At 41.5% G+C, this 17,022-nt stretch overlaps 1 protein-coding gene across 1 annotated transcript in view; it reads right to left on the bottom strand.

Annotated features, from left to right (window-relative positions):
• Positions 1-14,479: 14,479 nt before the first annotated feature.
• SPEN (spen family transcriptional repressor) overlaps positions 14,480-17,022 on the bottom strand; it is a 210,987-nt gene continuing 208,444 nt past the window's right edge. Inside the window, exon 15 of the mRNA XM_030186169.1 lies at positions 14,480-15,448. Within this exon, the coding sequence (XP_030042029.1) occupies positions 15,317-15,448 (132 nt within the window). The 3' untranslated portion in view covers positions 14,480-15,316. The remainder of the gene's footprint in view (positions 15,449-17,022) is intronic.

Below are 17,022 nucleotides of genomic sequence, written 5' to 3'. Positions count from 1 at the left end.
ACTAAAAACTTACCTGTTCAAAAAGACAGACCCTACTTAAATACCTGAACCCAGCAACACGACAAAACCAAAGAACGTAATGGACATAACTCTTCCTCTATATGATTCCCTAATATGTTTGTTTGTTCCACATGAACCCTATTCTACCATAACATCACTGTGTAACTGTTTATACCGGAATTGGCGAACGCCCCTATGGTACTATTGTAAGCCACATTGAGCCTGCAAATAGGTGGGAAAATGTGGGATACAAATGTAATAAATAAATGATGGGGGTGGTGCAGGAATAAGAAAAAATTGACGGGGGATGGTAGCAATATGATGGGGATGGAGTGAGGATGTATAGAATGAACTGAGGATGGGGACCACATTATGTCCCTGTGCATACATCTAATTCTGATCTCACAACCCAGGAATCTCCTATGTGCCTCTTACTGTGTACACATTTGTGTCAAGAAGTAAAAACTAGTACAGAGAACTTGTCCAACTGGCTGATCACATGGAGATTTATGATGTTTGCCGATATCCACATGGATGGTGAGACAGCAGCTAGCTAGGTAGGTAGGTGAAGTACAGACTTGGATAATAAAAGGTCATGAATTTGATACACTGCTTTTCCATGGTACAACCGAAGCAGGTACTTTCTGGGCTCACAGACTTAAGGCAATGGAGGGTTGAGTGACTTGTCCGTTATTGTGAAGCAACTGTATATTTGTGACCCACTCACCAGCATATTTCAGTTTGGGAATAGCTTTTGTAAGAGAACTTGTTATCGAACAAAATATTCCAAGTGATTGCATAGAAGATGACCTTGGGGTCATCTTCGACTCCTCTCTCCTCTGCACGTATTCAACCTGTTGTCTTTTTCCCTATAATATTACCAAAATTCGTCCTTTCTTTTCTGAGCACACTACCAGAATCCTTATCCACACTCTCATCACCTCTCACTTATTGCAACTTGCTTCTCACAGGTCTCCCACTAAGCCATATCTCTCCCCTTCAATCTGTTGAAAATTCTGCTGCACCACATATTCCACCAGTATCGCTATGCTCATATTAGCCCTCTCCTCAAGTCACTTTATTGGCTTCCTCTGTGTTTCCACATACAGTTCAAACTCCTCTTACTGACTTTCAAGTGCCTTCACTCTGCAGCTCCTCAGTACCTCTCCACTCATCTCTCCTTACACTCCTCCCCGGGAACTCCATTCACTGGGTAAATCTCTCTTATCTGCACCCTTCTCCTCCACTGCTAACTCCAGATTCCGCTCCTTTTATCTTGCTGTACCATATGCCTGGAATAGACTTCCTAAGCCTGTACGTCAAGCTCCATCGCTGGCTGTCTTGAAATCTAGGCTAAAAGCCCACCTTTTCACATTGCTTTTAACTCCTAACCTTTACGCACTTGTTCAGCACCCATTTTTATCATTCCTACCTTTGTAACTCCCTTATCTCTTATTTGTCCGGCCTAGTTAGATTGTAAGCTCTTTCGAGCAGGGATTGTCTCTTTATGTCCAGTGTACAGTGCAGCGTACGTCTAGTAGCGCTATAGAAATGATTAGTAGTAGTAGTAGATATAATAATCAACAAGTTTTAGGTGAGATATTACTAGGCGAACGCAATACGAGTGTGACTGTCTCTGCTCTGGGGCTCTTTTACTAAAGCTTAGTACATGCTAACAGAATTAACACACACTAAGCTTTAGTAAAAGAGCCCCAGAGCAGAGACAGTGGTGGATTAACTAAATCACCTGGACACCACACTGTAAATGTCAGGCAGGTGACAATTACAGTTCAGAAAAAAGGATGCTTTTGGGGGGGGGGGGGGGTTGACGGAGGTGATAAGAGACTTTCCCTCCCCACCCTGTAATTATAACATAATTTACAAATTCTGCTCTTATTCCTTGGCTGTACTATTTAAACCCAGCCTAACTATGCATAACTGACATATAGCTGAAGCTATATGTTAGTTATGCAGACCTCTCCACTGCAGCTTCTCATCCCATGTAATAAAGCCAGTCGTATGCTACAGAGCAGGAACAGCAGATGTGTGTGCCCTAACTTTAGTTGGGGGGGGGGGGGGGGGTAGAGAGATTTTCCACTTACACAAAGTCATCTAGTCTAGGGCAGGAAGGTCTCTCACCCCTCCTGTATAGCCCTATCAGTTCTGCCCACTACCCAAAATAAACCCCAAACCCATACAAAAATACGTAGGGTGAAACAAGGAAGAACAAACATCAGGCACAGTACTCCACCCAGTGGCCATCATGTGGTAGTGCGCTGGTTATAGAAAAACATACTGTATGATATTACCCAGGTTGGTCCTGGTATACACCCTAACCAGGCTGGTTTTCAAGATAAATGTAAGGAATATGCATGAGATAGATAGATGCTCATGCACTGCATCATAGTGTTCTCCATTCCTTTCCAAATAATTTCCTAAATTTCTATTTGCATTTCACAAAGTAGGTCTTTATCTGCCATCATGTACTTACTATGTATGTTACATCATGAAAGACTCCAGAGGAAATTGGAGAGTTATGGGCTAGGAAGTAGTGTTCTATTGTGGATTACAAACTGGTTAAAAGATAGAAAACAGAGAGTAGGGTTAAATGGTGTGTTCTCAATTGAGAAGGGTGGATAGTGGGGTTCCCCAGGGGTCTGGGACCCCTGCTTTTTGACATATAAATCTAGAGATGGGAGTAACTAGTGAGGTAATTAAATTTGTTGATGACACAAAGTTATTCAAAGTTTGTTAAATCACAAGAGGATTGTGAAATTTACAAGACCTGGGCATCCAAGTGACAGATGATGTTTAATGTGAGCAAGTGCAAAGTGATGCATGTGGGAAAGAGGAACCTGAATTATAGCTACATAATGCAAGGTTCCATATTAGACATCACCGACCAGGAAAGGGATCCAGGTGTCATTGCTGATGATATGTTGAAACCCTCTGTTCAGTGTGTTGCGGCGGCTAAGAAAGCAAATAGAATGTTACATATATTAGGAAAGGAATGAAAAAAATAAGGAAGTTATAATGCCTTTGCGACCGCACCTCGAATACTGTGTGCAATTCTGGTCACCCCTGCTCAAAAAAGATACAGTGGAATTAGAAAAGGTACAGAGGAGGACAACAAAAATGATAAAGGGGATGGGACGACTTCCTTATGAGGAAAAGCTAAAGCGGCTAGGGCTGTTCAGCTTGGAGAAAAGACGGTTGAGGGGAGATATGATAGAGGTCTATAAAATGAGTGGAAAGGGTAGATGTGAATACTAGGACTAGGGGGCACACAATGACGCTACAAAGCAGTAAATTTAAATCAAATCGGAGAAAATATTTCTTCACTCAACGTGTAATTAAACTCAAATTCATTGCCTGAGAATGTGGTAAAAGCAGTTAGCTTAGCGGGGTTTTAAAAAAAGGTTTAGATAGCTTCCTAAAAGAAAAGTCCATAAGCCATTATTAAGATGGACTTGAGACAATACACTGCTTATTTCTAGGATAAGCAGCATAAAATGTACTGTTTTTGGGATCTTGCCAGGTACTTATAACCTGGATTGGCCACTGCTGGAAACAGGATGCTGGGCTTGATGGACCTTTGGTCTTTCCCAGTATGGCAATACGTATGTACTTATGAGCTGTCTCAAGGGCAGTCCCCTAAAAAAAGAAAAATTATATAGCTAGGATCTCTACATTAGAATCGCTATAAAAATAATAAATAGTAGTAGTAGTAACATCATTCTGATAGCTTCCATCAGATAGCTGCTCCCCTAAAATTGCAGGGCCTCCTGAGCATACACAGGAATTCCTGCCCTCCCTGTCTGACCCCTCCCAACTCAATAATATAGCTAGAAAGACAATTGAAGGAGAAGGGAAGACCAGCACATCAAGAAAACAGACAACTGATAAAAATCACAACAAATTCGAACTCAAGGAAGCAACACAAATTAATACAAATAGGATACACCAACGCCAGATCAATAACCAAGAAAACTACAACGTTAGCTGACTGGATAACTGCAGATAACCTTGACTTCCTTCTCATCAATGAAACTTGGATCCATAATTCCAAAGACCCGATAATCATAGAGCTATGTCCACCAGGATACAAAATCACTCATTGGACAAGAGAAGGAAAGAGGCGGAGGCATAGCTATAATTTATAAATCCCAATTCACAGTTACAACAACAGCTGCATCAATCCTTCCCCAACTCGAAATAGCTACAGTTAGAATCACCCACCCTAACCTACTTGATCAACTAAACATAATCCTATTCTACAGACCCCCGGCTAAATGGCAAGACGCACAGACACACTTCACAGACTTCATATCAAATACTTGTCTGTCCTCCCAAAATGTCCTCATAGCAGGAGACATAAACCTCCATCTTGAAGACACAAACTCAAACAATGTACACGAATGCAAGGAATTCCTCCAACTATGGGAGATCCACTGGCCTAACATGCAACCCACCCACAAAAAAGGTCACACACTAGACATCATAACTCATAAATTTTCATCAGAAGCTAACCTATTCAGGGATACAAAATGGGACAATCACACCATGGTCAGATCACTACAAGGCAACCACCTCCCTCCTCTGGAAAACAAAAGAGAAACAACAAAAACAAGAAAAGAAAACCTACATTACGAGAGGCAAAATAGACCCTCTAACATTCTGGCAACAAATATACACCGAGGAATGGACTACAACCACAGAATCACCCCAATTCCTACAAGAATGGGACAACAGATGCAGAACAGTGCTAGACAAAATAGCACCGCTCCAAACGAGAACCTCACATAGGAACAACTCAATCCCATGGTTTAATGAAGAACTGAAAAAACTAAAAACACAGGTCAGAAGACTAGAAAGGGTATGGAGCAAAAAAAAAGATGAACACACACTCAAAGAGTGGAAACAAGTACAAAGAAAATACAAATACAAAATCAGACATACCAAAAGAACGCATTACAAAACTATAATAGGACCAAACTACAAGGACACGCACAAACTCTTCACTTGTAAATAATCTCCTAAATACCACACGGGTCACCTCGAATAGCACAGACACCCCATCAGCAACCAACCTAGCAAACTATTTCAACGAAAAAATTACAAAGTTACGACGCCTGATACCGAGCAATGCCATTGAGTACACAAGCATCCTTGAATGCTTAGACCCAAATCCTGGGGAATACCCAGCCGATCGATCATGGTCCAATTTTGACCCGATCTCAATAAATGAACTCACACACTGGCTCAGTAAATACGCCAAATCTCAATGCAAACTTGACACTTGCCCTACCAGCCTAATTAGATCCGCACCCAAACAATTCAAACAAGACCTCACGAACCAAATAAACTTTAGACTCATAAATGGGCTCTTCCCCACCGAAAATGGAAACATCTTACTCACTCCTCTGCCTAAAGATACCAAGAAAAGCACAATGGACTTAACCAACTACCGACTAGTCACTTCCATCCCACTCACAACAAAACTGATGGAAGGCATAGTGACGAAACAACTCACGGAATACCTGACCAAACACTCAATTCTACATGAGTCTCAATCAGGATTTCGATCAAATCATAGTACTGAAACTGTACTAGTGACGGCAATGAACACATTCAAAACAACGATCGCAACCGGCAAGAACATACTCATTCTACAATTCGATATGTCTAGTGCCTTCGACATGGTGGATCATGGAATACTATTACACCTACTAGAGTACTTCGGAATCGGAGGCCCAGTTCTCAAATGGTTTGAAGGATTCCTCACCACCAGATCCTACCAAGTAATAACGAATACGGACAGATCACCACCTTGGAGACCAGAATGCGGAGTGCCCCAAGGATCCCCCCTCTCACCAACTATCTTCAACCTAATGATAACACCACTAGCCAAACTCCTAGCCAACCAAAACCTTAACCCATACATATATGCCGATGATGTTACGATCCATATCCCGTTCAAAAGCGACTTAAATGAAATAACCAACGAGATCAACCAGAGTTTCCAGACTATGCACTCTTGGGCGGACTCATTCAAGCTAAAACTCAACGCAGAAAAAACTCAATGTCTAGTTCTCACCTCCCAATACAATACAAACAACTACCTTACCATAACCACACCCTACTGCACACTTCCTATCTCAGAAAATCTGAAAATCCTTGGAGTCACAATTGACCGAAACCTCACTCTCAACACCCACGCGAAGAACACAACGAAAAAAATGTTCCAATCGATGTGGAAACTCAAAAGAATAAAACCTTTCTTCCCAAGAAACATCTTCCGCACCCTAGTACAGTCACTAGTAATAAGCCACTTGGACTACTGTAACGCTCTGTACGCAGGCTGCAAAGAACAGACCATCAAGAAACTCCAGACAGCCCAGTACACCGCCACCAGACTCATTTTTGGAACACCTAAATACGAAAGTGCGAAACCCCTCAGAGAGAAACTGCACTGGCTCCCGCTCAAGGAACGTATTGAGTTCAAGATCTGCACGACTGTACACAAAATCATTCATGCAGATGCCCCACTCTATATGCTAAACCTAGTGGACCTACCGCCCAGGAATGCCAAAAAATCGGCCCGCAAATTCCTCAACCTGAACTTCCCCAGCTGTAAAGGAATGAAATACAAACAGGCGTATGCTACCACCTTTGCGTACAAAAGCACACAATATTGGAACGCACTACCCATGGCCCTGAAAACCGTAACCAATCTAACAAGCTTTCGCAAAGCTCTGAAAACACATCTCTTCAACAGAGCCTACAAAAGTCACCCTCAATGAAACATATCATTCCGCAAACTACATAAGGCACCTACAACACCCCTCACACGACCTTACCTAACACCTTTCCATCTGAATTCCTCTTTCACCTCAGCTTATGATTGACTGTTTTTGTTCTTTCAAATCATGCGACGTTTTCATTTTCCATACTCTGTGAGCCTGCAAAAAGGTGGGAAAATGTGGGGTACAAATACAATAAATAAAATAAAATAATATAGCTGTGTTTTCCTGTTGTCCACACAAAACTCCCATTATAGGTAACCAATTCTTATTTTCTCCATTGATAAGCTGGGAAAAATGCCACCACATAAATGGGTGAGTCACAAGCTTAGGATTCCTCAATAGGCAGGCAGCCAGCCAGTCTATTGTGTTCAGGTGGATAGAGAAAGGGTTGAGTTCCTTAAAAAGATTCTATACTATGGCTTAACCAAAGATACTTAAAACTGCAAAATGATCACCACCTGTTCAAGAGGCTGCTGAAAACCCACCTATTTGGACTGGTCTATTCCCCCCACACTCTTCACGACCAATAGTCCCACCTCCTCACCCCTGTAACTGTTATGCCCCTTTCCCCTTTCTTGTCTCTTACCATTTTCCCTTATTGTACTGTCATTTTTACTTCTCCTATGTTAGCCACATTGTGCCTGCGTGTGTGGGAAAATGTGGGGTAGAAATGTACTATAAATAAATAAATACTGTCAATCTACACAATATGAAAGCGTGGACTGATGAACAGGTAGGAACCGTCCATAACAGAGGTCAACTTGAGGTTAGCTGTAGCTGCCAGGGTGCCCTGATGGGATGCCTGCTGTTTATCTTGTTGGGCAGCCTGGATGGACCATACAGGTCTTTATCTGCCGTCATTCACTATGTTATGTTATGAAACAAAGCAATAGTCAATGCAGTCTAATATCCTGTACAATAGTGTGCACCTTGTAAATGCAGGATACAATTGAGAGAGGCCTCTCTTGTATTATTTCATCCTGTTCAATTTAAGAGCATTCATTCAGAGTCATTCATCTAGCAATGCTGGGATAAATAATGCTACCCAAGCTTAGGGAGTATAATATATGCCAAGTGAGTTAGCACTTATTTTGCCCTGTGGTTATACTATTTCTAGTTCTAGGTCACTCCTTTGCATTGTAGGCTAAGATTGGAGTGGAGGAGTGGCCTAGTGGTTAGAGAACCGGTCTTGCAATCCAGAGGCAGCTGCTTCAAATCCCACTGCTGCTCCTTGTGATCTTGGGCAAGTCACTTAACCCTCCATTGCCTCTGGTACAAACTTAGATTACCTTTTAAACAATACAGGAACGTAAGACCTTTGAAATAAGAATGATTGAATATTTTGACACCCAACAAACAGGACTTAATAAGGATCTGGGTTTTCTAACCCATTATAAACCATGAAGCTGTATTTCTCTGTTTATTACCCTCCTGTCACCTACCAACACCCATCCTGTTAGAATATCAATGAAATGCTTTGATGTCCCCATGCATACCCCCACCCTCCCACTCTGTCAGACTGTCAAAGTGATGCTTTGATGTTTCTCTTATATATACTATCTGCCAACACATTTGCTTATTTCCGATCTGACGAAGAAGGGCAACCTTCGAAAGCTAATCAAGAAATGTATTAAGCTATGTCCAATAAAAAAGGTATCATCTTATTTTCTTTTCCATGTTTTATTTTGGTTTCTATTGATAACCTTTAAGAGTGGACTAACACGGCTACCACACCTCTCTACTTTGGGAAAATGGAAAAACATTTTGCTTGGTTCCTCTGCAATGAAGTTAATGGCTTCTAATTCTGAAATACTGGGGATCTTGAAGGGGCTGTGCAGAAGTCCAGCATACATTATTATGGGATATACTTCTTACATTAGACTGGCACTTAACTTGTTTTTTGAACATAAGTGAACTTAGTTCCTTCTGCCATTGGAGGGCAGTACAGAGAAAGCATTCATAGGAGAGGGAACAAATGCCCTGAAAATGGCAAGGATAAATTAAGATCAAGTATACATATGTCCCAGCTGCCTATGATCAAGCTGAAGCTATCCGAATCAGAGAATTACGCCAGAGTTGACCCCTGCTTTGTGCTCCTTACCTAGCAGGTCATCCTTGAGGATCTGGCACTCACCGGACCACTGAACATAACGCCCGAACCTACCCTTGGCGGCCCTCGATACCCAGCTCAATCAGAGCACCGATCATAAAGCTCGTACTTACCTTCAGAAGTATTAACTCTCTACAAGTCCGAGCGGAGCGGGAAAAAGCCCTGCTTGAAATACCCAGATTCGTGGGGTAGATTGTCAGGGGAGACGAACGGCACCTCCATCCTCTGTTGTACCCGACAAACTGCTGTGAGATCCCGCTACCGAACCCGAGCGTCTACATATTCCCCAGCACCAAAGCCACGTGGCAGCAGACGCTGCAGACAGAAGGCACAAGATCGAAGAGACAGTGGCGCTTAGAATCAGACCTACACTCCAGTGCACGTGGTGCAAGCAAAGGATCGGCACTAGTGGGAGAATAAAGCTGCTGCGGTAGATGGGAGAGAGCGGCGACCAGCGAAATTCAAGAACGGTGATTAGGCGAGAAGAAGGAATCAACTGCAGAGCTGAGAAGCCGCGAAGTGCGTTGGCACCATAAGGAGTCTCCAGGCGTTTTGGTGTGCTGTGGTCCCAGAGGCGTTTTCCTGCGGGTGAAAGTGGAGGCCCATAGCGATTGACCAGGAGATCATCGCCTCCCCAGGCCTAGTGGCCCTACGCTTCCTGCACGTAGATACACCCTGAATCGGACCATAAGACCGACGTAGATCCAGGCGAACTACCCCTTGCCATCTCCTTAAGGCCATTTGACATACATGATCGTTTGTATTATATTTCCACCATCCTGATACTATCATTCTATCATAGAGCACAAGAGAAGGGAGAACTTCACAGGTTTTTTCACTTGATCTATTCGATATTGCACTGTAGTATACTCATATTTATGTGTATATTCTCATGCTTTATCAAACTACTTAATGTTTCTAATTATTTTATATGCTGCAATGTGTATGTTCTGATGCTATTTTTCACTGCAGAATACTTATTTACAGCATACCTGTATGTGTATATTCTGATGCTTTAATGTTTCTAAATATTTTATATGCTGCAATGTGTATGTTTTGATGCCATATTGCACTGCAGAATACTCATACTTGCTATATTTGCTGTTGAATGCTCATATCTTGACACGGTTTCCAACTTTGAAGATTGTTTATAATTGATGCTTTATATTGCACTATATCTTGACACGTTCTCTATTTCCTTGTCCTAACTACACAAAATATATACATTTATTGCGATCCTTACTAGTTACATCACTTATCTACTGCCTCCATTACCCTTCTGTTTTCCTCCAACTCACCCATCCCCAAACATAACATCTCACCAACATGCTCCTCCTAAAAATACTTATCTTCATCCACGCAACATTCATCGCTACCCCCTCGGAATTCAATGTTATTCCAGTTCTCCACCACCATAAAAGAACTAAGCCAATCACATCTCCACGTACTATCAACAACCAAAGAAACCAATCACTACGCAGACAGTCATCACTTAATACAAAAACAATCTTACCTTAACCCAAAATATCTACAAGACAACTCATCAACATCCACCCATCAACCCTAACAGATGAGCCCTATCTAACCATATGTGCAGGATACATAAATGCAAGATCTGTAGTTAACAAAACTGAAATCCTCACAGATTGGATTAAGTCTGACAACCTGGACCTCTTACTTATAACTGAAACCTGGATCCGTGACCCAAAAGATCCTATCATACTCGACCTATGCCCCCCTGGATATAAAACACTGGACCAGAAAGGAGAAGAGAGGTGGAGGCATAGCGCTCATCTACAAATCAAGCTTCTCCGTGGAACCTATGTCTAAAATAATTGGACCACAACTTGAAATTGCTTCCATCAAACGTCATAGTCCTACGTTATCTGACTATCTAACCTGTATCCTGTTTTACAGTCCTCCCTCCAACTGGAACATCATCCAATCTACCTTCATGGACTTTATATCAAACATCTGCATCAATAATTATAATGAACTATTAATTGGGGACCTGAACCTACATTTAGAAGATCCTAACTCTGCTCACACTCACGAATGTAAGGATCTTCTTCATCTTTGTAACCTTGACCTCCCTCCTATACAACCTACCCACAACAAAAGGTCACTCGCTCGACATCATCTCTTACAAATTCTCTACGAACCAAAACATCTACATTTCTGATGTCAACTGGTCTGCCACCCCCTGGTTGGATCATCATAAAACGACACTATCCCTACACTGGCGAAAAAAGAGCAAGCCTAAAACGCAGGACCCTGTAACAATCATCACTAGAGGACGGATTGACAAGGAAAGATTTTGGCATCAAATATACTACAACAATTGGTTTACACAACCCAACTCAAATCACTTCCTTTCTGAATGGGACAACAGATGCAAACTTATACTGGACAAAATAGCTCCATTACGTACTAAAATTCTACCCAGACGCAACCCGTCACCATGGTTTAATGACCTACTAAAACCCTTCTACAGCAAGGTTCTTTCCCAACTGAACATGGCAATATACTACTTACACCAATACCTAAAAACCCCAAGCAACCAGCGAGTGATATCACCAACTATCGCCCTATCGCCTCCATTCCTCTGATAATTAAATTGTTGGAAAACAGGGTGACCTCCCAAATCAACGACTATATACAAAAATTCTCCATTCTACATGAGTCGCAATCGGGTTTCCGTCCAGCCCACAGCACAGAAACCATCCTACTCACTTTAATAACCAAATTCAAACAGGAAATTTCATTTGGAAACAACATCCTCCTTCTGCAATTTGATTTGTCCAGTGCATTTGACATGGTAAATCATAATATCCTAACCAAAGTACTGGACAAACTTGGAATTGGCGGAAATGTCATTAACTGGATAAAAGGCTTCATCACCTCAAGATCTTATCAAGTTAAATCAACTTCAATTATCTCATCTCCCTGGTCACCGAACTGTGGTGTGCCTCAAGGATCCCCTTTATCACCGATACTCTTCAATCTGATGATGATCCCCTTAGCCAAAGCTTTATTCAGACATGGTCTCAACCCTTTTATTTATGCTGACGATGTCACTATATTCATTCCCTTCAAATCTAACCTAACAGAAATTTCCGACAAAATATCCACGGGCATGGACATCTTAACCTCTTGGGCCAACGCCTTTATGATGAAATTGAACAAAGAGAAAACACAATGCCTAATCCTCTCATCCCAACACTCCACGCTCCTTCAAACTAATCTTATCACCTCTGACATTACAATTCCCATTTCAGACAACCTGAAAATCCTTGGACTGACCCTAGACAACCACCTTTTGCTCGAAAATCACGCTAAATCCATTACAAAGAAAATGTTCAATATGATGTGGATATTGAAACGTGTAAAACCTTATCTCCCCCTGAAAACATTCCAGAACTTGGTGCAGTCCACGGTTCTTACCCGTGTCGATTATTGTAATAGCATTTTCTTAGGCTACAAGACCCATATCCTGAAAAAGCTTCAGACTGCCCAAAATACAGCAGCAAGACTTATTTTTGGCAAATCACGTTTTGAATGTGCAACACCTCTTCGTGTAAGACTTCACTGGCTCCCCATCAAAGAGCAAATCAACTTCAAGGTCCATACATTAATCCATAAGATTATCCATGGTGAATCTCCGGGCTATATGTTTAACCTGATTGACCTTCCAACCAGAAACATGTCTGAATCCTCGCGAAATTACCTCAACCTGCATTACCCCAATTGCAAAGGACTCAAGTACTACTACTACTATTTAGTATTTCTATAGCGCTACAAGGCGAACTTATTTTGGATCCAACTTCTCCTACCTGGGCAGCCAACTCTGGAATACCCTCCCCAGACCTATCCGCTCAATCTGTGACTATCTACCCTTCCTGAAAGCACTAAAGACCCATCTATTTAAGCAAGCTTATCCAAATGACCCAGACTAATCTTATGAACCCATCTATCCAACACATACCCAGAAGACAACGACATTGCTCCAGACTAAATCTCCCACCTTCCTCCCTTCCACATCACCTATCTTTACCTACTTATCTCTTTTATTACTGTTATATTTGTTATATTATATTGTTCTTCCCATTACTATGTAAACCGCATTGAGCCTGCTTTGAGTGGGAAAGCACGGGATACAAATGTAATAAATAATAATAATATGTAGTATCACATCATACCTTTTGCTATGAGTTTATCTTGTTGGGCAGAATGGATGGATAGTACAGGTCTTTATCTGCCATCAGCTACCGTGCTACTATGACCTGGAAGAACAAGAATCCCACCATCCCAGGTTCATAATGTGCAAGCATCCTTAAGTGATGTGATGGCTGGTCTAAATGGGTGGGAAAGGGGGTTAAAAAATTCTGTGTGTGTGTGTGTGTGTGTGTGGTGGGGGAAGAATTGGGTGATTGAGCCTGAGGAAGACTGTTGTTATTACTGCGGTGACCCCCTCCAGTCAGAGTGGTGAAAAAGGCAAGTCTCACCAAATGCAAGGACACATCAGTCATCTGGATGTATCTTCTGACTGGGAGATATCTACAGAGAGCACAGATGATTAAAGAAAATAGGGAGGGGGTAAGAAAGGACACAAAAACAACTCTGGGTAAGTGTGAATGAAGGGTCATAGTGCCATAGCACTTGCAGAGACCAGTTCAGATTAAACTGGACACCATAAACAGAGGAAGCTACTAGCTGGGAAAAATCATCACTTTGGATTCATGCAGAAAATTCATATGCTTAATTATGCTAGACAAATTATGCAAGGCTGTATCAACAAATATGATAAATACTTTTGTGAATTAACAATTTGCATTCTTTTACATATCTAAATTCATCAATCATGGTGGTCGTTCCAAGCAATGATCCAAACCTTTCTTACAAGTTGTTAGGTTGTTTTTTCTATTGTTGTTATTTATTCTGTGTATCAAAATTATAAGTGCCTTTGACATTTCCCATGAAAGAACTGTTACTTTAGAGATGTACAAATATTTACATCATAAGTCAGAAACCTGGATACCTGGTTGTTAACTTCAAACTCAAACTAATGCTTTTTGAACAAGATACACAATACCCTTCGCTCCCCATCCCTTTCAGAATTTAGAAAAAGCAGCTCTATGCATAAATACCACAGTTACTTCCAGAAAGTGGCACTGCATAACCACCTGCAGACTTCAACATGCTTGGAAAAATCTGTCTTCTTTCTTCCACACATTGTATGCCACTCCTAAGGGATTTGCATTCAGCCTTTTCAGAGTGTTCTAGATTTGTTTTTGTTTTTTTTTTAATAAAATTTTTTTAATCCAATGGACACACAAAACAAGAAGGAAAAACATCACAAGGTAAAGGGGGGATGGAAGAACAAAAACAGAATTCCATAAATTAATAAAAGTGTTGAAGGGAGAAGGATGCCCAAGAAGTTAAAAAGTCTTTAGTACAAGTGTATAACACTTCCACATATTATGAGCTAGACAAGAAATGGACAGGGAACAAGAAGGCAATGTTTCAATGAAACGCATTTACAAATGAGCAACGATACAAAGTCTGAGTATGAAAATAAGATTCTTTTTTGAAAACACATTTTTGGCACAGATTAAAAAAAATGTATGTTGTGGGGATTTGACTTCCTTAAAGTCAGTATTATATATATATATTTATATATATATATATTATATATATTTATATATACACAGACACACGCACAGAGTTCTGCATAATGTTACCAGGAAGGAAAAAAATCAAGCTCCCTTTTGTTTTGTTTTTCTTCTATGTAAACTGTCAATCCTCAATGAGGTGAAGACATTTGTGGTGTATGAGGATTGCTGGGGGCGATGGAGGGAGGTCACATCCACAAGCAAACAGAGGAGTCCTGTGAAATGATTCTTGACCAGACAATTCTCTTTTCTTTAATTTAACAGAAGTAGTTCCCAGGTTCCTATGTTTCAGTTTGCAACTTGTTTGATGTGTGTCAAGACAGCCAGATATCACAGCAGGTCTTCCAAAAAAACAAAAAGGAAGAAAAAATAAAATAAAACTGTACAAAGGTCCAAGTCACTAATTTAGTGCAAAGGCAAGTCAGGTTCTTTTTTCTTAAAAAAATAAACAAAACAGAACAAACAAAACAAACACAAGTGTAGCCGTGTTGTCATTTAGCAAAAAGAGGCCAAGGAGACCCGGTCCCACTCCGCCCGCTGAGCATATCCGCTGTTATGTATAAAAGGGAAACATGTAAACATCCAGGGTAGCAGCGCCACAAGCACTACCCACTTCAAAGTTTAAACGAGGTTCATGAGGGCAGGCGGCTAGTGGTCTGGCAGCATTGTCTTGTGCCACTTTGTTTTAGCCATAGGGCCACGAGGTGGTCAATAATGTAGTACGTGGCTCATACTGATGCAATGACAATCATAAGGTGAGGTGAGATGTTGGAGATGCTGGCGAGTAAGTCTGGGGCCAGACGAGAAAGGTGACTCTCAGAAAATTCGCAGGGCGGGAAAATCTGCAGAACATAAGCAGGCTAGAAAACAAAAGAAAGCACATCAAGGAAGAGCAAAGCAAACAAGATTCTCAACAAAGTTCCATGCTATTATTTCATGATTTATATTACATTATTTTTAAGTGCTGTAAACTCACCACGGATATTACAAAATGTCAAAGCAAAAAGGAAAAAAAAAACCCCAAGCCAACCCTGCAAATGATGATGATCACTACGCCACACACTTACTTGTCAAGTCATTCCCACATTCAGCAGTCTTTAATACTGTCCATAGTGCTACCCTGCTATTTCAGCACAGAGTACATACAGGTTTTCCACTTTGAGGTGATTATTCAGTCAGCAGCATTTGTTTTTCTATTCTTGGAGTGGAGGAGTAGCCTAATGGTTAGTGCAGCAGACTATGATCCTGACAACCTGGGTTCGATTCCCACTGCAGCTCCTTGTGACCTTGGGCAAGTCATTTAACCATCCATTGCCTCCCCCCCCCCCCCCCCCCCCAAAAAAAAAGAAAAACCTTTAGATTGTGCGCTCTCTAGGGACAGAGAAAGTACCTGCATGTACTGTGTAAGCACTGCGTACATCAGCCACTGGCACTGAATATCCGGATTTATACGGCCAGCTATCCCTTATGTGGTGAAGTGAGATATTCAGCACTTAATCGCATAAAGATATGACTGTCCAATTTAACTGCTAAACTTAGGCAGATAAGTGCTAAATATTGGCACAACCACATAAGTGCTGACTCCGCCCCCAGTCCGCCCACAAAACATTCAGCTTTGAAGTTTAGCAGACTGTGGTGATATTGAGCAGTGGTAACCAGTTAAGTGCCACTGAATATCAGCGGATAGTCCTGATCAAGTGATTTCACCAGCCAGGAGCCGTTCCTAGCTAGTTAAATCGCTTTGAATATTGCCCCTTTGTGTTCACTGCTTATCTATGTAACAGATAAAGCTAACAGTATGCTCAAGTGCCTAAGGAAGTCATCTTACCAAGGTTCTGCCGCCCTTGCACAGGTCATTTGTGAGACTGAACACAGTATTGACGGTGCAAAGATCTTAGGGAAAGGGAAAGGAGATAGGAATTGCTATACCACCTTTCTGCACTTGCAATCTAACTGGTTCACACATTATGTGCAGGTACCTATGGAGGGTTAAGCGACTTGTCACAAGGAGCTGCAGAGAGACCTGAACCCAGTTCGCCTAGTACTGAGGTCACTACACTAATCATTAGCCTTCTTCTCCACTCCAATAAGATGCAAACAATTCAAAGAAAGACATGCAAAATGGTTAAGAGTTTTCATCACAAATAATAGAAAGGCAAAGCAAACTCAAAAAGTGCACAGAAGTGAAAGGGGTGATATGGCAGATCACCTGTAATCATCAGGATAAATAACGCATCATCTAACAGCACTGAACACGACTGCTTCTCTCAGAGCACATGTGTGCGCTCTGATGCATCCACTACCTCACAGGTCCAATCAGTGTAGTACAGAGCTTAGAAATCAACTCTTCCAGGAGGTGGGGGGTTGTGTGTGCATTCTCCTGCTTTCTACCAGTAACTCCCCTTCGGGTAAGCATCTATGTTTTGCTAACGAG

Source organism: Microcaecilia unicolor, chromosome 13 (genome assembly GCF_901765095.1).
Source record: "Microcaecilia unicolor chromosome 13, aMicUni1.1, whole genome shotgun sequence".
NCBI lineage: Eukaryota > Metazoa > Chordata > Amphibia > Gymnophiona > Siphonopidae > Microcaecilia > Microcaecilia unicolor.
This window is presented reverse-complemented; position numbering and strand designations above follow the sequence as displayed.